Source organism: Dreissena polymorpha, chromosome 4 (genome assembly GCF_020536995.1).
Source record: "Dreissena polymorpha isolate Duluth1 chromosome 4, UMN_Dpol_1.0, whole genome shotgun sequence".
NCBI classification, from domain to species: domain Eukaryota; kingdom Metazoa; phylum Mollusca; class Bivalvia; order Myida; family Dreissenidae; genus Dreissena; species Dreissena polymorpha.
In genome coordinates, this window is record NC_068358.1 from 37,265,659 (window position 1) to 37,290,891 (window position 25,233).

Sequence of the window (25,233 nt, forward strand, 5' to 3'; positions counted from 1 at the left end):
AAGGTATAAAATACGTCATGTCTGTATACACGGCGGAATAGCTCAGTAGGCTAGAGCATTTTTACTTCAGGACTCTGGCAGGACTCCAGGGGTAACTGGTTCGAAACCTGCTCCGGGCAATGTTCTTTTCCTTTTTTATTTTTTTTCTTGATTTTTTACTGGAGCTTTTACGATCCAATGTTTACATTTATCAATATAAAGCATTTAATGAATAAGTTAAAAAAAATGCCAAAATCTGTGAAAAGGCCCCTTTAACATAAATGTTGCATATATATTGGGAACAAGTTTTTATGATAATGCGACAGTCTTTGCACGCACATAACCCAGAATGGAATATTACCTAGACAGTGTCATTAAGATTTGTCATAATTGTCATAAATATTGTTTTCCAAGATTTTACCGTTTTTATGACCCATAACCAAACTCTTCTTTGATATGGTCACGATAAACATTCTGACCAAGTTCCATCAAACAGGCCCAGGAAGTCTAAACATCGGGAAAACAAAGACTGAGGGTGTGTTACTTGGAATATCTGAGAATACTGTTTTGGTGAATTTTATATGAATTAAAAAAAAGAAGAAAACAAGAGATGTGTTTGTCAGAAACACAATGCCCCCTAATGCGCCGCTTTGATTTTTTTTTTTACCTTTGACCTTGAAGGATGACTGTGACCTTTCACCACTCAAAATGTGCAGCTACATGAGATACACATGCATGACAAATATCAAGTTGCTAAGTTGAATATTGCAAAAGTTATGAAGGTTAAAGTTTTGGTTTAAGTTTTTTGTTTTGTTTTTTTACCTTTCACCTTGAAGGATGACCTTGACCTTTCACTACTAAAAATGTGCAGCTCCGTGAGATACACATGCATGCCAAATATCAAGTTGCTACGTTCAATCTTGCAAATGTCATGAAGAAGGTTACAGTTTTGGTTAAAGTGTTGTTGTTATATACCTTTGACCTTGAAGAATGACCTTGACATTTCACCACTCAAAATGTGCAGCTCCATGAAATACACATGCATGTCAAATATCAAGTTGCTACATTCAATAGTGCAAAAGTTATGAAGAAGGTTAAAGTTTTGGTTAAAGTTTGTTTTTTGTTTTTTTTACCTTTTACCTTTCACCTCTCAAAATGTGCAGCTCCATGAGATACACATGCATGCCAAATATAAGTTGCTATCTTCAATATTGCAAAAGTTATGACCAAGGTTAAAGTTTTGGGACACACACATACAATGACAGACAGGCCAAAAACAATATACCCCCGATCATTCGATCCGGGGGCATAAAAAGTGTACATTTCTAAAACAATTGAAATTATCTACACTGGGCAGAACGAGCGGAGATCAGAATAATGCAACAAAAGAATACTCCTGGGCAGTTTATTAGTCTGCTGATGCCTCACAAACCAAATGACAGCAATACATTCAAATATCACATCTATACTGTTTATCTCTTGATGTCATAGTTTGACTTGTTCATAGCACAATTCCAGAGAAATGTCATTTAGAATAAATATGGTCAACTTTGTAAAGGCTGTACATCTGATGTGTGTTGAACAGGCAGTTTACTTCTTGCCCTTGGCAGGAGCCTTGGTTGCCGGCTTGGCCCCTTTAGCTGCAGGCTTGGTGGCCTTGGCCTGAAACATAACACACAAGACTGTTAAGTTAATAGACACAATGAGTGCAAGCTAATTTTCATCTTGACTTCTGAATGTTCTGAAACATGAAGCAAAAGACTGTGTTGTAAATGAAAAAAATATACATCAAAGACACATGTCTTCTGAATTAAAAGCAAAATTTGTAGTTTCTTAACTTCAAATTATGCACAGTTTGGAACAACCAAAAGCATAACTGATGACCATCACAATTTTACAAACATTTTAACGCCACAACACTAACATACTTTAGCTTTTAACAGGCCAATTAACAAATAAAAAAAATCCCAAACTAAGCCTCACAAATATTTCCTGAATAATAAGAAAGGGCACTCCACTCAAGCTTACATTTCCAATGGTTTAATATTAAAAATTCAGACTAGGGTATGGGAAATTCGATAAACAGCTGAAAGCTCATAACCCACTTTAAATCTTTGCATTTTTATACAGATCCCATTCAAAGTTCAAGAATTTTTTTGATGAAAAATATCATTAAATAAATAACGAACAATTATGATAAAATGTCATCTTTTCACTTCAAAGAATAGATTAAAGAACAATTTTGATAAAATGTTATCTTTTCTCTGTACAGAATAGATTATACATTATTTTAAAAGCACTCATTTTTAAATAGTCTTTGCTCAGTACATTGCATTCAATATCACATCTATACTGTTATCTCTTGATGTCATAGTTTGACTTGTTCATAGCACAATTCCAGAGAAATGTCATTTAGAATAAATATGGTCAACTTTGTAAAGGCTGTACATCTGATGTGTGTTGAACAGGCAGTTTACTTCTTGCCCTTGGCAGGAGCCTTGGTTGCCGGCTTGGCCCCTTTAGCTGCAGGCTTGGTGGCCTTGGCCTGAAACATAACACACAAGACTGTTAAGTTAATAGACACAATGAGTGCAAGCTAATTTTCATCTTGACTTCTGAATGTTCTGAAACATGAAGCAAAAGACTTGTGTGTAAATGAAAAAAATATACATCAAAGACACATGTCTTCTGAATTAAAAGCAAATTTGTAGTTTCTTAACTTCAAAGTATGCACAGTTTGGAACAACCAAAAGCATAACTGATGACCATCACAATTTTACAAACATTTTAACGCCACAACACTAACATACTTTAGCTTTTAACAGGCCAATTAACAAATAAAAAAATCCCAAACTAAGCCTCACAAATATTTCCTGACATAAGTCAGAATTTTTTTTGATAAAATCATATAAAATAACGAACAATTATGATAAAATGTTACTCTTTTCACTTCAAAGAATAGATTAAGAACACTTTTGTATAAATGTATCCTTTTCTTCTGTCCAGAATAGATTTTATACATTATTTTTAAAAGCAATCATTTTGTAAATAGGTCTTTGCTCAGTACATTCTTAAAGTTCCATAATCTAAAGTTCAGAATGCGATAAAAAGAACTGCGATGCCTAACATCAGCATGGTTGGTATCTGATCACAAGCTATCAGCAACAAGGACCATAATATCATCATAATTAGGCAAAACAAAAGCAATCTTTTATCCTGAAGATTTAACAATGATTAAATCTTCACAATGTTCTGAGTGGTAGTTCAAGAGATGTGAATCTTGCCATACCGCTGCAGGCCTCTTGGCATCCACAGCCCCAGAGCGTGCACGTTTCTGTCTGGCCTCAATCTCCTTGGCAGCCTTGCGGACCACCTTGTCATACGGGTTGAGGCGGCCCATCACTCGCAGGTTCTTCAGAGGATTCTTCTTCAGGATACGACGCTTGTTCTCCTTCCTGCAAGACACAGAAAGGAAATATTACATTGCCATACTTGTTTCAATGACAAGGATAACATGTCAAACAGTGATCCTAGTCCTATACTGATCAACTATGAATTGGCTTGCTTAGCTTCTTGATTTCATATAGCAGGGTTTGTAATAATCTAGAATTAGAATTTAGGCATTCTTGGTCAAACTGTCTTTTTGAATTACTAATAACAATGGCTTCAATGAATTATGTATGCAAATAAAATATTTTCACTGCTTAGAATAAATTATTAAGAATTTAAAATAGCACTTTCTTTGTCCTGAAATAAACTTTTTGTAAGAAACACAAGAGTTTCAACATCTATAATTTATAATGGAACAAAGTGAACTGCAATGCCTTACATCAGCATGGTTGGTATCTGATCACTTAACCATCAGCAACACGGACCATAATATCATCATGAATAGGCATCAGTTTATTTATTTACTTGAAATATACTTGAAACAAAATGAATTGCTGTGATTAATAATACCCATCAACATATATATTTTGTGTTTTTATTAGCCCATCTATTTATACCAAGATGCTTGTTTTCCTTCCTGTAAGACACAGAGAGGGAAATCTGCATTGCCATATTGGTTTCAATGAGGAGGATACCATATTTGACAGTGATACAAAAAAGCACAAGCTTGAAAGCCCACTACTTGTTCAATTTTGAACTTGATTGCTCATCTTGATTTCACATACCAGGGCTTGTGATATTCTTTTAGTCACCAGTACTAATGCTAGAATTGACCAGTCGCCAGCTGTCAATCAAACTCACGAACTAATCAATCAGATTTTGTTTATTGTGGCCACATGGTCCGACAAACAAAGACTGTCGGAGTAATGGATAAAGCGTTTTATGAAAACACAACTTAGTGGGCGGAGCGATCTCGAATTTGGCGACTGGTCAATTCAGGGATGCTTGGTCAAACTGTATTTTTCAATGACTTATAACAATGGCTCGACTGAATAATGTATGGATGTCAGATTTTCAACGCATAGACTAAAGTATAAAGAATTTAAAATAGCACTTCACTTTGTTCTGAAATGAACTTTTTTTAAAAACATTACAAGACTTACAACATATATCGCTTATAATGCACCAAAGTGAACTGCAATGCCTAACATCAGCATGGTTGGTATCTGATCACTAGCTATCAGCAACACGGACCATAATATCATCATAATTAGGCAATAGCAAACCAATTTGCTAATTTGCATGAAATGCACTTAAAGCAATACCATATAACTTTCTCATTTAATAATATCCGTCTACATAAAGCATATATTTTCTGTGCTCTATATTCTCTAAGCAAATGAGGGTAACATACTTGGGTGCTCGGAGTGCAGCCTGTATCTCGTCACTCTTCAGTAAACGGCTTAAATCTGTGTTGGTCATTTTAGTAGAAGGAAGACTGAAACAAAACCATCATACTGTCATTAAAATGTATATTACAAGCAATATTACCTAAGCAATAATGATCAAATGTTCATCATAAACATCTGCCCCCGCAGATTCTACTAATTCAAGATCTGTAACCACCATGAAGACTCAACTGTCCTCACAGCATACTCATAGTGATTTGTCCAGCAGACATAACTTATCGACACCTATTCTAAGATGAAGGACATTTTTGAAACAAAAGTATCCTAAAAAATATTTAGAATGAAACAAGGATGTGCATGCCCAATGTCACAAGAAGCTGCATATCAAGCTTCATTAAATTCTAATCCTTAGAATCTGAGATTTCACTTCGAACCACAAAGTACCAGTGTTTTTATTATTTAATAAATTTGGGGCCTGTAGGGGGACCCATTCCCAATGGTGAAACACCCATACGGGATCCAAAAATTTCCAATTGACCGTTTTAAACAAGAAACCGTCGGAGATGGGTGATGCTCCCCAAAGTTGTTTTCTTGTCACAATATTGCACTATATATTCAGATAAAAGGAAACTTCTTGAGGGCACAGTAGTTGGGGGGACAAGAATTTTTTATAGAAAATTTCAAAGGGCCATAACACTGTGAAAAATCATCCGACCAGAACCCGCTGATAATATGCACATCTCCTCTTGGTAGTGAAGCTTCCCATAAAGTTTCATTGAATTCCAGTCATTAGTTGCTGAGAAAATGAGAAATAGCCCGGACAAAAATTGTGCATGGACGGACGGACACACACGCACGACAGACGAAGCGGCGACTATATGCTCCCCCCCCCCAAAATAAATTTTGGGGGTGCATAAAAAACAACAAGAGATGTGTTCGTCAGAAACACAATGCCTCCTATTGCACCGCTTTGAATTTTTTTTTTTTTTACCTTTGACCTTGAAGGATGACCTTGAACTTCCACCACTCAAAATGTGCAGCTTCATGAGAAACACATGCATGCCAAATATCGAGTTGCTATCTTCAATATTGCAAAAGTTATGGCCAACGTTAAATATATTTTTCGGATGGACGGACAGACTGACATACTGACGGACAGTTCAACTGCTATATGCCACCCTACCGGGGGCATAAAAATAAACTAGAGCTTTGTCACAGATGTGAGGAATACCACCACATGCCGCATTGACACAGAATATTTTGCATGTTGTCTCAGGGGTTTTTCAGCACTGTCTGCGCCTCCGGGAAACGGAGGCTTTCCCAAAGCAAACGGACCCGTTCCCAATCAAATTTTGATTGCATTTTTCCCCAATTCCAAAAAATAAAATCTTCCAAAATCGTAAAAAGTAAACATAATTTATATCGAAAGAGTGACTTCCCTTCATTCGTGATGTAATAAAGCCTTTAGTGACCGAACAGATTTTTTGGTTGCCCATTTGGCCGGATGCATTTACTCTTCAGCGATGACGTCAAACTGTTCGCATTATACAAGGAGTATATAGAGTCCGCACATACACATTCTATAACATATCTGTAAGACGCTATTTTCAATCAATGCTTCGCACAATAGTAAATCGGTCGATGTCGTTCCTCACAACCTCGTAGCTACAGAAATGCAACTTTTCAACGGATGCCAACGAATGTTGTTAGAAATTGAAATTCTGTAAAAAATATAAAAAAAAATGAAGCTTGCAAACTACGGTAATAAGCCGTAGACGCATAAAGAAGTATACTGAAAGTATAACTTGACAGTCAGGGGACATGTTCGGCAACGATATCTTTGTCACCTACAGTTTATTCATTTTTATGAGGACGAAATTCGTCCATGATAGGAAAAACCTCGTAGTTGGCAAATAAAAAAATAAAATAAAAACGTTTTTGTCAAATTTGTCCAAACGAAACGACGTACCTATAGGTGAAATGGCGTCGCTACGACTTTTCGCCAGGAAAAAAGCCAACAATCATTCTACAACATTTCGTCACGTGGCTTTTCCAAGGGCTCTGATTTGGGTAGAGCTACGATATATAGCACAAAACACGCGCCAGACTTCAAATATTCGGAAAAGACGAAAAAAATATTTTGAAAATTTTGGAGCTACGAGGTTTGAGAACGACAGCGACGAAATATTACATTTAAAAAAACACAAAATATAGACGCTAAAGGATGTGTAACGATATTATCGATGTTTTCCAAACGCTCAGAATCTTCCGAAATTACTGCCGCGAGTAACCCTGAACAGACAGGCTCGGACAATCAGCAAAATGTAACAGCAACAGAAGTAATGCCAGGGCCGTCAATCACAAAATCGGCAACTGAATGCTCAGAGCCTTGTAAGAAAGTTGTAGTTCAATCGTCATTTAATACATTAAAGTATGAGGCCTAAATTAAAATTGAGTTTGTTTGCCCTTTACCGACCGACCCACTTTTTACCCCCCGACCCAAAAATTTTTATTGCGATTTCTGAAAACGTATTTTTTTTTTTTTCGTTTTTTTCGACGATGATAAAAGAGCCAAAAGCAATATTTATTCATGCGCGTATTTATATCCCTGTCTATTATTATCGCCCCTGACCGATCTAGGTCGCTCCGATAGTTGGAATTTCATACGCCCCAGAATAGACAGTAATGCAAGCGTCTATAACCAGCATCGCGATCGGCGAAAATGTTCCGTGAAAATGGCCGAACGACATCATACTTAACAATTGGTTCGCGAAAGTAGTCGGACATATACGAGTTTACGTTCGTTGTACACATGTTGTTAACGTGATCCAAGATGGCGGACAATTAAAAGAAATAACGATGCTCAGCGAGAACAAATAACTATCGAATTTACGACGGACATCATATAATTAGTATTGATTAATGAAAAGAGCGTGTCATTCTACGATGGAGCATAGGTTTTAGATACAGTGAAAACTCGCTATTATGACCACTTGTGGGACTTTTCAAAAGTGGTCTTAATAGCGAGGTGGTCTTAATTCTGAGTTTTCATGAATTTGATGGACATATAATTACAACAACGTAAATATTCACTGAACTTTTATCTGTTTGCATACAATATAACAGTTATCCGTTTATACATTGTATTTATACATTGTACAAAGATAGTATTTCAAGTTGTTCATTAAAGAAGTGTAAATACATGTATATGTACTTTTCATCAAGATCCTTGATGTTTACTTAACGAATGAGTCAATTGTCGTCTGCTTAGCATTTTGTCGAATAAAAGTCGAGATTTTCTTTTTAGAATAGCTTGAACACGAGTCTTTCCAATGCCGAATAAATCGTCGTTGAGATTTCCCATCACTTGCGTCGATCAAATCAATCTTTTCTTTTAAACACAACTCTTTCCGTTTTCGCTTATCCATTTTGAATAACGATATGGTATAAAAGTCGGTTTTTATATCCATCACGAACAAAACCGTGTTACTCAAATATCCTAACTGTTAAATTATTCGCCGTAATAAATCTTTAAAGTGTGTACCAAACAACTACCAATTTACCCATCAAAGACTCAATAATAATAATAGCTAATTGTCAATCAAGGGTTAAAAAATATAACAAGTGCCGAAAATCTAAAACCTGTGTCGCAAATCGATGCCAAAAACCGTTGTCGTTAATTGTGTTTAATTGGGTCAGAATGGCTTCGTACACAAGCCCGATAGTACCACAACATCAGATCAAGTAAGGTGTGAAAATTACTGGTCGTTTGGCGGGTGTCAATTAAGAACAATATCGATAATTGGTATTGATTAAAGTGGTTGTAATAGCGGATTAGCGGGTTGGTCGGATTAGTGAGTGTAACGACCATTGAAATATAGAAGGAACAAATCGGGACTGAAAAATGGTGGTCGACTTAGAGAGTTGGTCGGAATACCGAGGTGGTCGTAAAGAGAGTTTTCACTGTACAAATAAAACTCTCTTTTTTTTGCAAATGTATGAACTGAATGTCACAGAACAAGTGATGAAGTGTTTGAAAATTGGAATGCAGTCTTCTCGCAAAGAAAAATACATCTAACAGTTACAGGATTTTTTTGTCGAAAATGCAAAATAAAAGACAAACATGATTTGATTTATATGCAAGTGGATCTGTGTTTAATCAGATTCATGTGCATATTCTGCTTTATTATGTTTGCCACACTGAACAGTTTACTGTAATGGCATGTTAGTGAAATGGATATGTAAAGGTAAACTTATTTAATTTATTAATGTCTCTTAGCTAAATACATCGACAACACTCAAGTATATATGTTTAAAGCGTTAGTATATCCACAAACTGAAACTAACACCCTTAATTTATTTCCCCAAATCAAGTTTTCATGCTTATGTTAGTTGCAATAATACAACTCCCAGCTATTTACCCTCTGAGCTGTACGTATGTACTCATAAAAGCTCAGAGCATTCAAGAACAAGGGACAAAATTGTCACAAAACCAGGTTTTCATTGTGAAAAAAAATCTGATAAAGGGAGACAACTCAAACTGAACTTTTTAAATGAACAAACAAAATTAACACCCTTTGTAAGTTTGTTTTAAAATAAATCTATTTTTAGTCGTGGCGACCTTGACATTGGAGATATTGACGTGATTCTTTTGTGTGACACACCGTCCCATGATGGTGAACAAATGTGCCAAATGATTTTAAAATATCATAATGAATGACATAGTTATAGCCCAGACAAGCTCATTTATGGCTATTTTTTACCTTTGAACTCAAAGTGTGACCTTGACCTTGGAGATATCGACGTAATTATTTCGCGCGACACACCGTCCAATGATGGTGAACAAATGTGCCAAATGATTTTAAAATCTGACAATGAACGACATAGTTATGGCTCGGACAAGCTCATTTATGGCCATTTTTGACCTTTGAACTCAAAGTGTGACCTTGACCTTGGAGATATAGACGTAATTATTTCGCGCGACACACCGTCCAATGATGGTGAACAAATGTGCCAAATGATTTTAAAATCTGACAATGAACGACATAGTTATGGCCCGGACAAGCTTGTTCCGCCAGCCCGCCAGCCAGCCCGCCAGCCAGCCAGCCCGCCCGCATTCGCCAATCTAATAACCAGTTTTTTCCTTCGGAAAACCTGGTTAAAAATAATGCTTCATAATAATGTTCAGTTTGCCCTTTTATGAATTTACTTTTCCATGCTGAGACTATGCACTAACCGGTCAAACACTTAAAATTGAGGCCTGTAAAAACTTCAACAGGCCTGTGAATTGTTTCTCCTGGTAGGCCGGTCTGGCCTGTAAAATGTGATGGTCTTTCGCCACGTCTGAATTTTTCCATTAAAGGCTTTGGGCTGTCTTTCTACACTCCTTCAATGCTTGTTGCATGCTAATTAAGCCCAATTTAAGGGAAAGGTTTAAGTTAAAAATAAAAGCTGTCTGACTGTTAAATAATTACAAATGCATTTGAGCAATTAAAATCATATAATGAACAAATATTTGATGTAATAACACACAAGCATGCATTTGATATTAATATATGCAAGAAACAGCAAACAAGATAATGTTAAGCTACATAGGGCTTCGTACACTGCAACAGTGCTTTAATAAAAGTGTTTTAAATATTCATAGACTATTAGTGTATTTAAAAAAATATAATTTCTCAAATAAAATAAAATAATTTTCCTACCTACCTACCCACCTGTAAAATTTAGGGTCGGTAAAGGGCAAACCAACAATATTTTAATTGTGGCCTGAAATGAAATACCCATGGCTCTATTTTAGCTCGGCCAAAAATGTTGCTGTAACTTGTGTTTGGGCAGTGTTTGTTTTGCAAGTGTTTATATAAAGAAAATTGTTGAACAACAGAATTATTTAAGCATGAGCCGTTTCACGAAACAAAAATTCCCAAAATGGGCTATTTTGTCGATAAAAAATTCCCAATTTGGTCAGACTCCTTTTCCCAAAGTAGGCAGAAAAACCCCTGTGTCTTCACAAAAAAACAGTGGACACCATGCTCAATGTTTAAAACGCAATAGGTGACCCCGTGACCTAGTTTTTGACCTGGCATGGCCAATCTTCGAACTTAGCCTATACATCATCTAGCTGACCAAGTTTGGTGAAGCTCGGATGAAAACTACTTGAATTAGAGAGCGGACACCATGCTCAATGTTTAAAACCAACTAAGTGACCCTGTGACCTAGTTTTTTTACCTGACATGAACCATACATTAGAACTTGACCTAGACATCATCTAGATACAACATCTGACAAAGTTTGGTGAAGATTGGATGAAAACAACTTGAATTAGAGAGCAGACACTTAATACCGACCGACCAGCAGACAAGCTCACTCCTATATACCACCCTAAACTTCGTTTGTGGGGGGTATTATAAATCTCAACAGTTCATCTCCCAGGGCCCTCAATCCATTTTAGGGGAAGCGGGTCGCTACCCATAGCAGGGGGAATTTTCGCGGCGTTTTCCCTTTTGGGGGGATTTTTTACTTACTATCTAATTATTACATTTGTACATGTTTGCACTATATTCATTGCTTATTTCATAATTTAGTATGTTTGACAAGATTAAATTAAAATAGAATTGAGATATAATAATCATGAGACATCTATCTATATAAAAAAAAAAAATTTTTTTTTTTTTTTTTTTTTTTGGGGGGGGGGGGGGGGGGCTCTAGAAGTTAAACCTTAGTAAATGTATTCACATCACTTTTATTTTCAATGTTTAAGCATTTGTTGATACTAAGACAGCAACTATAATTCCCAAATTTAAGCCAAAATGACTTGTTTTTTCCCAATCCAAAGGAACCGGGCCCCATTCCCCCCGTGGTGAAAAAAAACCATTGGGTAGGAGACAAAAGACTGAAATTGACCAGGAAAGAATGATATCACAGAAATAAATTCCAGACCCATACAAACTCAATGCAGACCTGTTTACCCTACCGATTGCTTCTCAGTAGTATGGAGGGCATCTCTCAGTAAATTTGGGCTGTTGTCAGTAGTTTTAACCTTTTCAATGAATCATTTTGAGCATTTAAACACCATGACTGGGTCACATATCAGTTTAACGGTACATAAAGCATTAGATGAATTTACTTGCTTATAATTTAATATGTTAAGTGATTTTATTTGATTTTTTTTGTTACAGCCTGTTCCATTTGGATTGGGAAAATTAGCGCGATAAACCATGAAATCAGTAAAAAAATAACGCGATAAACCATGAAATTGGGAAACATTAAGCGTTATAAATATGATTATAAGTAACAGAATTAAAATTGTTTTTAAGTGCGTGTTTGACAGCATTTTAATATTATAAAGTGCTGCTTTAATATCTTCTTACAATGAAGACAATATTTAGTTAATATCCATCTACATGCATATTAAACTTGCAATAATCTATAAATTCTTAAATACACCATTTGATCATAAGCTCTTTTAGAGTAGCTGTAAATTTAATTCAGTATTTTTTTAAATTAAATATCATAAGGGGAAAACATAAACAAATATTGACAACACCCTTTAAAGTTCCAGTTGTGTTAATAATGTATTAAATGGAGTTATAATAATATTTTATTTGTTTACCTTTCAATATCTTGCACTTGACAACCTCAGTTCAATGCTATTTCATTAAACTGTACAGCGTAACAAACATAATAAAGCAGAATATGCATATGAATCTGAGTATACACAGATCCACTAACATATAAATCAAATCATGTTTGTCTCTTTCCATTTTCGAACGATACTCATCTTATTATAATAAATGCTTTTACTTTGTGAGTAGACTGAACTCCAATTTTCCAACACTTGTTTCCATGACACACATTCACTGTGCAGATTTCTGATATTTTTTTATATCTCAAACATAGTATTTTGCGTTAATTGACACACGAATTACATTATTCCCTAATGACCATATGATATCCGTTGTTAATTTGAATGGTATTTATTATTTTCGTCGTTAAACGCAATATTTGTCTGCTTGCCGCCATCATGGACGTGTGTAAAAACAGGCGTGCTCAATCCCAATATATCGACTATTGTCGGTATTCTCCGCAATAGAGAGAGAGATGTGCATACTGAATAGCAACGTAAAATTGTATATATTCGGCTTAATTTGCTAACCAATACGCAAGTCAGTTGTTCTTCGGTGACGACTCGACAAGCTCGATCAGCACTCATTCCCCCGGAGGCTTGAATATAACGTTTCTTACTACACAAGCGCCAAAAGGATTATGATTGATAAATTACCCGCAAAGACCGAAAATAAGAGAAAGTACGATTAAAAACTAAAATTTTTTCCATTTTGATTGATGGATCCGTAGTTTTTCAGTAAAAATCCGTAGTGCGTAGTTTAGCCAAATAATCCGAAGGATCTACCGCGAATCTGTAGAAGTAGACAGGTCTGTCAATGCCATCAAAATAAGAAATAGGAAGACCACAAGCTGCCACTATATGTATGGGTAATTAATACATTTACAGTACGGTATACTTACTTGTAATTATTTTTTTGTTGTGAAGGCGCTTTCCATGTACCATAGATACTGTCAAGCTTATTAATGGCCGACTGTGTCCAGATACAGAAACGCCCAACGTGGCCACCAGGAGCAACCTTGACCAGGTTTAATCGGGCCACGTTAAGTAAAGTGACTCCTGAAAACCAATAAGGGCCAGAATGGTTATGAGCAACTACTTAATGGAAACTGTTAAGCACTTTGGCATCAAGTTTATTAATATAAATGTATATAAGTTGAAGTACATTAAAATACAAAACGATGAATTCCTTGGATGCGAATCTGCAATTCACATGAAAACTACTTTTCAGGTTATGTTAAATATATAAAGACAACTTTCAAAGAAATGTTTCCATTACATCTATTCTACTAAGGCAGAGTTAACTGTTGGACTTGCATAAAATGTCCTCAACTCAGTGATGGTATCAGTATGGTTGGTATCTGATCATGTGTAATCAGTAACACGGACCATAGTTTTATCATATATCCAAATACATTATATTTGACTGAACAATCCATGCAAACAAGAGGGCCATGATGGCCCTGAATCGCTCACCTGACTAACCAAATACAATCCCAACCCAGTTTTCATCAAGATAAAACATTCTGACCAAATTTCATATAGATTGGATGAAAACTGTGACCTCTATTGTCTACACAAGGTTTTTCTAATATTTGACCTATTGACCTAGTTTTTGACCCCAGGTGACCCAAATACAATCCCAACCAAGATTTCATCAAGACAAACATTCTGATCAAATTTCATGAAGATTGGATGAAAACTGTGACCTCTACTGTCTACACAAACAAATTGTTGACGGTTTTTCTATTATTTGACCTAGTGACCTAGTTTCTTACCTCAGATGACTCAAATACAATCCCAACTCAGATTTCATCAAGATAAACACTCTGACCAAATTTCGTTAAGATTGGATGAAAACTGCGACCTCTATTGTCTACACAAGGTTTCTCTATTGTTTGACCTAGTTTTTGACCTAGTGACCTAGTTTTTGAAACCAGATGACCCAAATACATGTACATTCCCAAGCTAAATTTGTATCAAGATTAACATTCTGACCATATTTCATAAAGATTGGATGAAAACTGCAACCTCTATTGTCTACACAAGGTTTTTCTATTATTTGACCTAGTTTTTGACCTAGTGAACTAGTTTTTGACCCCAGATGACCCAAATACAATCCCAACCCAGATTTCATCAAGATAAACATTCTGACCAAATTTCATAAAGATTGGATGAAAACTGCGACCTCTATTGTTTACACAAGGTTATTCTATTATTTGACCTATTTTTTGACCTTGTGACCTAGTTTTTTACCCCAGATGACCCAAATACAATCCCAACCCAGATTTCATCAAGATAAACAATCTGACCAAATTTCGTAAAGATTGGATAAAAACTGTGACCTCTACTGTCTACACAAACAAATTGTTGACGGACGCACACACGCACACACAACGGACGCCGGACATCACACGGTCACATAAGCTCACCATGTCACTTTGTGACAGGTGAGATAAAAAGGCTAAAAACTGAGGTAAAATAAACTTCCTAAGCTTTTTGTTTCATTTTACTTACCTGGAATATTTCTAAAAGCTCTTGTTAAACCATTATCTTGATTATAAACAATAAGAGGTCCACGTCTTTGAATCCTACGCCTGTTCCTCATTTTCCCTTTGCCAGCTCGGAATCGTCGAGATTTGTAAACCTGAAATATTCAGTAAAGAATATTTTCATCTGCCTGCTTAGTAATCGAATCAGTGCAAATAACTTATTGGCAACATTATTTTTTTGCAGATTTCATATGCACAAGGTGTATATATTTAAGAAATAATCGACGGGTTACTGTTGGTTATTGGGGTAATAACCAACAGTATGGAGTTACGATGCGTAGGAATGTGTAGAAAAAGTCTGAAGTTGTTATAACCACTGTACTGATATTTTTATATTAGGATATTCTGTTTTATTGAACTATTTAATTAAAAACTATTTTTTAAATATAAATAAAACAATAATACATATTTTCCCAAATTTGAATTTATGCTAAAATTCCGTATGACTATGAAAATGGGTGTAGGTCATATTTCATACTTTGTGAGAAACAAAACTATATTAACAAAATAAATCAGCATGGTTTATTTCTCTGATCACTTTGAATCAGTAACACGGACCATGATATCATCATTTGACTTTGATAGAACTGTTTAACAATGTTCTGTCTTTGCAAATGTATTTAAACAAACCTTCATTATGTCCTGCCAGGCCTTGAGACGTTTCAGGAGCTGCACAGCCTCTTTTGTCTTCTTGTATTCCTCTATTTTGTCGGTCACAACAAGGGGAACCTCTGGTATCTCCTCAATCTTGTGACCCTTGGACATCACCAGGGCTGGGACAGCTGATGCTGCCAGGGCAGAGCAAAGGGCATATCTCCTCTGGTTCACATTGATTCTTCTGTGCCACCTACGCCAGGTTTTGGTCGGAGCAAACATTCTTCCGCCACGGCACATGTTGCCAAAGGCACCCTGGCCAGACCTGTGGGTACCACCACCACGGACTCGAGGAATACGAGCAACAGCTCTGCCAGTACCCCAGGACTCAGCAGACGTCTGGTGACCTGAAAAAAAATTAATTCCATATTTATTAGGTCAAATGTCTAACAAGATGCAAACCTTACAAAACGGTGTTTCTGACAAGCTCTGTTGGGGTTCTGCTAAGGTCTAGCACAGAAAGTTTAGAAATTAATATTTTGATAAACATTCCAATAAAAAACAAGAGATGTGTTTGTCAGAAACACAATGCCCCCTATTGCGCCGCTTTGAAGCCATATATTTGACCTTGACCTTTCACCACTCAAAATGTGCAGCTCCATGAGATACACATGCATACCAAATATCAAGTTGCTATCTTCAATAATGCAAAAGTTATTGCAAAACTGTAACCAAGGTTAAAGTTTTGGGACACACACAATGAATGACAAACAGACAGACAGACCAAAAACAATATACAGGGCTTTTCATCCTTATATAACAGAGGCCGATATTCGGCTCCTTCCCAATTCTAAAAGGCCTTATTTTTTCCCAACTCTGGCTGAAAGACTTCCCAAAAAAAACGATTGAAATTCCCCTGAAAATCAAAAAAATAAACACAGCGGATAGTGTTTTGTAGCCAAGTTACTATTCGGTATAGTTTTACTGGTCTTGTAGATGATTGTAATTTCATTGAAAGCTTCCACGAGCGATAAACAAAGATGAAGGTTTATTTTGCGTAATTGTTGTCTGGTATCGATTTTTTCGCTACCAGTTCAGTTCAGGTATTTCCCCACTACCGCTAAGCCGAATTTTAATTGTATTTGTGTACCAGTCTAGAACAGAATATTGCGTAGTACGGGTTTTATTGTCGGTTTTTGAACGAGGGCCGCAAGGGAGGTCACCAGTGTCATCGCTGAATTTTAGAGATAACTTTTAGTTTACTGTTCAAAAACTGCTGTTACCTGTTGAAAAGTTTATCTGTTTGAAAATATAGCTGGCCAATCTTTGAAAAGAACATTTCCAGGTCATTAATTCATAACAAAAATAAAGTTCAAACCATTATTGTGACTGTTTAAAATTGATTAAATGATTTACCTGTGATGAAATGCTTTAAAAAGTTTTTCCCAAAATGGCCATTTATCGCGCTTAAATTTCCCAATTTGCAAGGCTAGGGCTTCTTCCCAATTTCCAGATGAAAAGCCCTGATATACCCCCGTTCTTTTATCCTGGGGCATAATAACACAGTTGTCCTCCCTTCAACATCAAGTGTCAGGGTTTTTTTTTACTAAGAAAGTGACGCCGATGTTCGGCGTCTTCCCCTACCAGAATTTTTCCCCTAAAAATACCATTTCCCCTCCAAAAATATAATTTTTCACCAAAATATAATATTTTACCCTCAAAAAAATGTTTTTTTTTCTTTTGGGAAGTCGACACTTATCCAATTTGTACCATGTACAACGATCTTACTCTCTCTCTCTCTCCCGACGAACACTCAAATCTGGGAATCCCAGTGGTTTTATATATAGCTCTTAAATTACGTCATGGAAACCGGGCAACTAATCGTATTAATCATGTGACTATTTTACTGGATTCCGGTCTTGCGCGAGAAGGGTGTTTCGTCAATTAATTACCGGAAACCAGTCGAATTTTCATCCAGGTTATGTGAAAGCCAAAATATAAAGGTTAAAACAGAAAAAAGTCTCACAATTGGCATTCATACACAAACAAAATAAAACGTTCGGACCCAGAAAATATTAATTGCGTTGACGCATTTTTTAAGAATTCATCAACATCGATTAATACTGTCTGATTATTGTGAAAGTGAAAGTAGACAATCGGCAGCTGCCGCACCTTTCCCTTCCAATACTGTAGCAGATCTAGATCATCAACCCATTCATCATGAAATTGAAATCATAATATTGACATCGTTCCCCGGCCCCAGTTGAAAACATTTCCCATTATTAGATCTACACCTGCAACTTTATTTAGGACTTTGACTTTAATATCATACTTGTTCATGTGTTTAAGAACAAAAAGGTCAGAGACATGCCTCTTTTTCTAAAAAAAAAAACCCTGAAGTCTATAATGAGTTATAGACATTGAAATGAACAGTTATTATTTTTTCCCCAAATATGTTTCTTTCGCGCTCGATTTTCCCCTTTTACCCAGCGTCCAGCGTCTTCCCCTTTTTCTAAAAAAAAAACCCTGAGTGTTATTGGCAAAATGCAGATGACAAGTGGAACACCCTGACAAAGGAAGATTTGTCCTGTGATTTTAAAAATTAAACTGCTTTGACAATACAGTATCTTTCTGATGTTTTCTCTTACTGTTACACATGATGTGAGAAATGTTCAACCTTAATAATTATAGACCAAGTAATTTTCTGCTACACATTTAAAGAAAGGAGAACAATAAAATACAGAAAACAGATCATGGTTTTCCTTAACGATTAAAAGCTCTTCAGTAACAGACAGATTTTCAAACATCAGCATGGTTGTTATCCGATCACTATGAATCAGAAACACGGACCATAATATCATCACATGTTTAACATTGTAAGCAGGTCAACCAAGTAGTTGCAATAATCCAACTCCCAGCTATTGACCCTTTGGGTCGCTGGCAGTTGCAACTGATAACTGCTGATGCTGATAACTGATCATGTAAACTTGTCGCCTGGAATTCAGACAGCACTTTAATCTGTAATATTGGCAACATGACCTATTATCTGGCATAAATAAACACAAACAGATCATAAATAGATCACTATAAATATAGTGCGCAAATTAAAACAACTTACTTGATATTGTGTGCTTACATAATACTGATACTTGGCTTTTCCATTGCAAAAACTTACACATTTTCATGAACTGTTGACATTTTTGAAACTTTGGATTAATATCATTATTATGCCAGCACACCATATCACGTAAAATTTAATTAGCGCATTAGTGATATACACTGCAACGCCGATATATCGCGGTTGTTGGGATCCAAAGATCGCGAGCGCGATATATCCGGCGCGCGATATAATTTGAGAAATGTCTAACTAAATTGTATTGCGGTTAATTTGTCAAATTTCCTCAATGTTTTCATTTTATATACGGCAATGCTGCATATTTTATAGTAATAATTGCAAACCAATTCTACAATAAACATTTTTCATAACTACATACGTATCTGTATTTATCATAAAAAACAAAATGTAAATTATATTTTTCATTTTCTTGTACGATCGCTCGCGAAACAGAAATTCTTACCGTAAAAAAACGTCTAAAATATAATTGTGCATAGATTCGAATTTACCCTTATAAATAGTCCTAATGAAGGAACTGAAACAGCGTAACGGTAACGATACAGCGTTTTTGAATGATATTTTATGAAGAGGAAATGTCAATGCCACATAATTCGTGAGATACCGCGGTACTTTAGTTGAAATTTACAAAGAAACTTTTAATGGAAATTAAATTATCTCAATGTTGACCCGCTACGAAACTTTTATTTACAAATAAATACACCCACGCCAATTTTGCGCGCTTTTTATTAGAACAAAGAAATTCATGACCAGTACCGAAATTAAACGATTTATATACCAGTAAACTGCCATTATTACCTTTGAAATGACACTAATTGGTTATTTGTTAAGTGTTAAAAACAACCCCAGCCGTGTGTACACAACGCTGTCACTTATCGACTGTTTTTTACGCTTCACTGCGTGCCATAGTAAGCCGCGACATATAGGGTGTTAATACTTGCTAGAACCGTTTTTTTTGCTTAAGTTATCGAATTCTCAGATTAAAACATGACATTTAGTGATCATGCTTGTCGGATTTTTGGGAGCCATAGCAAAAGCGCGATATATTGGACAGTGCGATATAACGGTCCGCGATATATCGGCGTTGCAGTGTATATAGGATTTGTTTGTGTTTATTTAAAGGGATCTTTTCACAGTTTGGTAATTATTGACAAAATTGAAAAAAGTTGTTTCAGATTCGCAAATTTTTGGTTTAGTTATGATATTTATGAGGAAACAGTATTACTGAACATTTGCCATGGTCTAATATAGCCATTATATGCATCTTTTGACGATTTAAAAACCCAAAAAAATATATAGCGTTGCAACGTGAAACGATTAAATAATTTTGAGTTCTGTTGTCGTTTAAATTTTTGAAACTACGAAGATTGCTTATAACGTATAAAATACGCGCTTATGTATGCTAGGCAGGATAGCTCAGTTGGCTTATGCGTTTTTACTTCAGGTTTCCAGGAGTCACTGGTTCGAGCCCTGCTGCGGGCTACTTTTTTTTCCCCTTTTTTTAAATTTTATATTTGATTTTTTACTGGAGCTTTTAAAAATTAATGTTTACATTTATCAATATACATGTAAAGCATTTAATGACTAACTTCAAAACATGCCAAAATCTGTGAAAAGGTCCCTTTAATTTTATGCCAGAAAAATAGTTTATGTTTCTAATATTACAGATTAAAGTGCCATCTGGATTTCGGGCGGCATGTTTCCATGAAATATCTGGATACCAGTTGCAACTCCCAGCGCCCAGGAGGGTCAACCTAAAAATATTTTCAAATCAATCATGCTGCATCTTTATTGTTACGTTCTTTTAGATTATTCAATACTGAAGCAATTATTGCACTGAATACAGTACTTAGTAAACAGAAAATCTGGACAAAACTGGATTAAAGGTTAGAATGTTGTGGAAACACGTTTAGCAGGTAAACTGACCTATTGTGTAGACAACGATGATTTGAAAATAGGGGATTAACATAGGCGAATGCAACTATTTGCAGATTTTTTTCTGTGATTTGTGATTTTTTTGGGAATTGGGAATTTATTATTTTGAAAGTGGGAGAAAAGGTCTCATTGAAATAGTGCCGTTTTACGGTACCTACTTTATATAGAGGAAAACGCTGCATAATAGCTCAAAGCTTTCAAGAACAACTAGTCAACCAATAGGGAATAGATTCTGAACAAGAGATGTGTTTGTCAGAAACACAATGCCGCCTTCTGCGCCGCTTTGAAGCCATTCATTTGACTTTTGACCATTAAGGTCGACCTTTCACCACTCAAATGAGAAGAGATTTAATGGAGAAATGATTTATTTTTTTATTTTTGACCTTTGACCTTGAAGGATGACCTTGACCTTTCACCACTCAAAATAAGCATCCCCTCGAGATAAGCATGCATGCCAAATATGAAGTTAATCAGGGACTACCCTAGGCCTTAAAAATAAGGAGGAGTGACTTCTCCTTTTTACTGAAACGGGAAGAATGGAAAATCAGGGAGAAGTTTGTGTGAACAATATAAAAACATGTTCATTTCACAACTTGTATTATTTCTATAATTATTTTATGCTTATTTGTAAAAAACCCCAATAAATTCTCATTGAAATCTACTTCATCTAGAGATTTCAATTGAAGCAGAATCCGGCTTTTAGATGCCAGCATCTGCAATTTTGTCACTTTTGACTCCTCTAAATTATCTTTCATGTCGATGCAAATGTTACCATGAAACTAACATAACATGTATTTTTTTAATACACAAAATGTAGTTTTTAGTAAAACAAGCTATACTAAAAAATATACAAAGTAATATTGAAGTTTTTTTTCCCACTTTTTGGGAAGATAGCCCATGGCTTTGGAATTGGGAATTTTATCGGCATTTTCATGAAATTGGGAAAATAAATTCATTAGCCTTTTTTTCCACACGAAAAGTCCACTGATTAGGGAAATACTAAATTTGATATAACCCTTTATAATCATTCAAATTAAAAGAACAAAATCATATAATACTTTGTTAAATGTAATTGAATTAAAATTGAGATAAAAATACACATTAGACTTCTTTCTAAAAAAAAAAAAAAAAAAAAAAATTTTTTTTTTTTTTTTTGAAATTGGGATTTTTTGCCACATTTTGGGAAAAAAGTATACTTTTTGGGATTGGGAACATAGCCGAATTTCGGCTATAAAATCGGGCCAAAAAAAAACCTGTATTGTATGGCAATAAACAAATTGCCAGATACAAACTATCAAGATTTAAATATTTTGACCCCTGAAAAGTTCATTTGACCCCTGACAATATCAAGCACAGGGTCATTTGACTCCTCATTTTCAAAAACTATTGAAATCCCTGTTCATCATAACACATTTAAGTCATTTAACACATTAAGTAATTTAAGATATGTACCGGTAGCACCTTTTCATCACATATTTCTCGTCAATATACATGTATTATCATCATCCCTAAAGTGACTGCTTTTGTAACAAAAACACAATCTTAATGCATGGAACATCTAGTATATCTATTACTGTTTATCTGAATACTATTCATGTCCGAAATATGTTCACTTAACAATGCCTTACCTGTTTAACTTTAATAATCCAAATTTTCCTTGTTGTTATCTGGTTTAACAAACCTTATCAAATGTTTGTTAAATGATAAATCCAGTTAATTCTTTCTCCATTATTGAATCAGCATTACTTGTAATTTGAATCGACAGCTTTGAATTGAACACGGGTTGAGTGTTACAATACGTACACCATTTGCAATGTCGAAGGTCATGACGTAGCAATTGAATTCTACTCAGATAATTTATATCTAATCGAGGAAATGTGTTTTCCCTATGTTTATGTGTAGTATTATGACTTGTAAGTATAAAAAATGAACCGAGATTCCAGTTTATATACGATGGGTGTTTAATACTCGTAATTATCGGTGGCTTAACAAAGTGACAAAACTCGCTGGACTTAGCCTCTAAACCTTTAAGTTCGTGCACCTTAAACTTCTAACGCATTTATTTGTATGACAAATCAGTAGGAGGATAATAGTGATCTACGTAATTAATAAACCTTTGATCAAAATTTGTTTTTCTTTAATTATTTTTGCCGACTTTCTTTAACCGTGCGGTCTGCTAAAAAACCTGCAATTATCAGATGGTCTATCAATGATCACGTTATCATTAGACAACTTACGGCACACGCGAATAGGCACAAGTGTGTTGTTATTGCAACCAATATTAAGAGACTGCTTTGTCTAGGTCAATCAACGATCCATGCGGAGGGTAAATTGTGTAACAGTTAGATAAACATCAAACAATAAACTTGCTTATCGCCTGCAGGCGGTAGTTGTTAGATTAACAACAAACTTGCTAATCGCCTGCGGGCGGTAGCGCGCCTAAGCAAAACTAATCGGACGGTTTGATTTTCGCTTTTCTGGGCTCGTAGGGCGATATCACGGGCGAGCGAATTTATCGCTCTAGTCGCCTGTAGAGTTGTCCCTGAATGTGTTCAATATGAAAACAAGAATATCAGTGAAACTGATGGATGCTCCCCGATGATGCGCTTTGTCAATCTATGTGTTAATAACCACCTAAAAAAATCTATTATTAGCCTCGGTGACCTTGACCCCAGTGACCTCAAACCTCATCAAAAGGAAGAATCGCATGCAAGGTACCTACATGCAAAATATGTTAGAGAGAAGTAAAATATTGAAGGCGCTGTGAGAAACTGTAACAAAATTGTGACGCAAAAATCTATTTTAAGCCTCTGTGACCTTGACCACAGTGACCTCAAACCCAGTGATTTTTTTCACCCAATTGGGAACGGGTCCGGAACCCATGCCATTGGGAATTTTTCGCTTCGTGAAATCACCAAATTGGGAAAAAAACGAGTCGCGAAATCTTAAAATTGGGAAAAATCAAGTTGTGAATTGTACCAATTGGAGAATGGTATTGATATGACTTTGTTTAACTTTTGTCAGCTTTAAATGAAACAGAAAAGCAACATTAACTTTCATTCACAGTCTTGCACAAATAACAACATGCTATCAGAACACAGATTGTAACAGAGTTCTCTGTTTTTATCTCCTTTAAATATATCAAGAATGGTGGCTTTCTGGGCTGATGAGAGTCCAGACACCCACAGGCTGCATAGCCTTATCTGAGCACTAAATGCTTATTTTTGTTGCAGTGTACCGAGGGGAATGGGTGGACGAAACAGAGGCTGAACTTTTAATCATATTTAAAACATTTAAGTGATTTAAAATATTTACCGGTAGCACCTTTTCATCACATATTTATCATCATTATATTATCATCATTCCTATGACTGCTTTTGTAACAAAACACAACCTTAATGCATGGGGCATCAAGTATATCTATTACCAGGGGGTTTTCTGCCTATTTTGGGAAAAGGAGTCTGACCAAATTGGGAATTTTTTATCGACAAAATTGGTCATTTTGGGAATTTTTGCTTCGATGAAACGGCTCATTTGGGAAAAAATTGTGAATTAATCATGCTTAAATAATTCAGTGGTTTAACAAATAAATTTGTTTTTATTTGTTATTTTGTCTTCTTTATGTAAACAGATGCAATATTGGGCATTTTTTTTTTTTAAGAACGAAGTGTCTTATAACTTGTGTGACTAACCAGTGTTTGTTTTGGTCAAAAATATTTGCTATAAGGTTTTGACTGTTCAGTTCTTATCACAGAGTGTAACTGTAACTGAAAAACAAAACTGCAGTAATTGAATTAACGTTGAACATGCCCAATATTGCATCTGTTTACATAAAGAAGACAAAATAACCAAATAAAAGCATATTTATTAAACTTTAACCAAGGTTAAAGTTATGGGAGAGAATGACAGACAGACAGACAAACAGGACAAAAACAATATACTCCCGATCTATCGATCTGAGGGCATAACAATATTTACCAGCTTTAACACTGACAGCATACGGCTGTCTGCTGTTTTTCTTCATTTCAAAGTGAACAAAGCTGACAATGTCAGGCCTGATGGGAGCCCTGAACACTGCTGGCAGGGACACATTGGTGCCTGCTCTCTCACCCTTCTCATTGTAGACAGATAATAAAGGCCGCGCCTGAAATATGTGAATAACAGTGTAACTTAATGAGTCGAATCTTGTTAAAAGCATCGGTAAGGTTGCCATTAAAAAATATGGAAGAAAGAAAACATCAGGTCTTATTAATTTATCTTACTGGAGTCACACGACCGCGTGTCTATTCGCGAAAACATGTTGTACCTTACATTACATATTAACACGGTCGAAACATCTACCCTGACTTATTTAAAACAGAAAAGTTAAGGCAAATGTCAATACATGAAAACGTGATTTGAAGCAATAAAGCACATGGACATTGAAAGTGATACCATTTTGATTGAAGTTATTTACGACGTGTCCGCACAATGGCGACGTGATCGGAAAAGGACTATATGTAGAGTATTAATCGTAGAATTCTGATTGTTTTAAATTAACATGGTGCAAATCCATTTGCTTCTTTATGTTATTTTATTTCAAAGCAAAATTTTATGTGGTTTCGTCCAAGCACTAAA

General features: G+C 35.5%; 1 protein-coding gene and 1 long non-coding RNA gene across 3 annotated transcripts; both read right to left on the bottom strand.

The window, feature by feature from the left end:
• Positions 1 to 1,370: 1,370 nt before the first annotated feature.
• LOC127877705 (60S ribosomal protein L4-like) lies at positions 1,371 to 25,209 on the bottom strand. 2 transcript variants are annotated; one of them, XM_052423838.1, is made up of 8 exons: positions 25,051 to 25,209; positions 24,595 to 24,760; positions 15,585 to 15,955; positions 14,920 to 15,049; positions 13,305 to 13,461; positions 4,784 to 4,867; positions 3,269 to 3,434; positions 1,371 to 1,641 (listed from the first exon to the last, which is right to left on the bottom strand). In XM_052423838.1, the coding sequence occupies exons 1-8, from the start codon at positions 25,051 to 25,053 to the stop codon at positions 1,570 to 1,572; spliced, it is 1,149 nt and encodes a 382-aa protein (XP_052279798.1). In that variant the 5' UTR covers positions 25,054 to 25,209; the 3' UTR covers positions 1,371 to 1,569. The 2 variants fall into 2 exon arrangements, with proteins under 2 accessions (XP_052279798.1, XP_052279800.1); XM_052423840.1 differs by lacking the exon at positions 1,371 to 1,641 and adding an exon at positions 2,419 to 2,524.
• LOC127877708 (uncharacterized) lies at positions 8,906 to 10,298 on the bottom strand. The gene is made up of 2 exons (XR_008048585.1): positions 9,704 to 10,298; positions 8,906 to 9,541 (listed from the first exon to the last, which is right to left on the bottom strand). It is a non-coding gene; the product is annotated as an uncharacterized LOC127877708 (long non-coding RNA).
• Positions 25,210 to 25,233: the final 24 nt, after the last annotated feature.

Excerpts from the sequence above, each read along its gene's own strand:
- LOC127877705 (XM_052423838.1), bottom strand. Across the intron at positions 15,956-24,594 it reads TGCTGTCAGTGTTAAAGCTG|GTCACCAGACGTCTGCTGAG; the intron begins GTAAATATTGTT and ends ATTTTTTTTCAG. Across the intron at positions 4,868-13,304 it reads CAACAAAAAAATAATTACAA|TCTTCCTTCTACTAAAATGA; the intron begins GTAAGTATACCG and ends GTTTTGTTTCAG.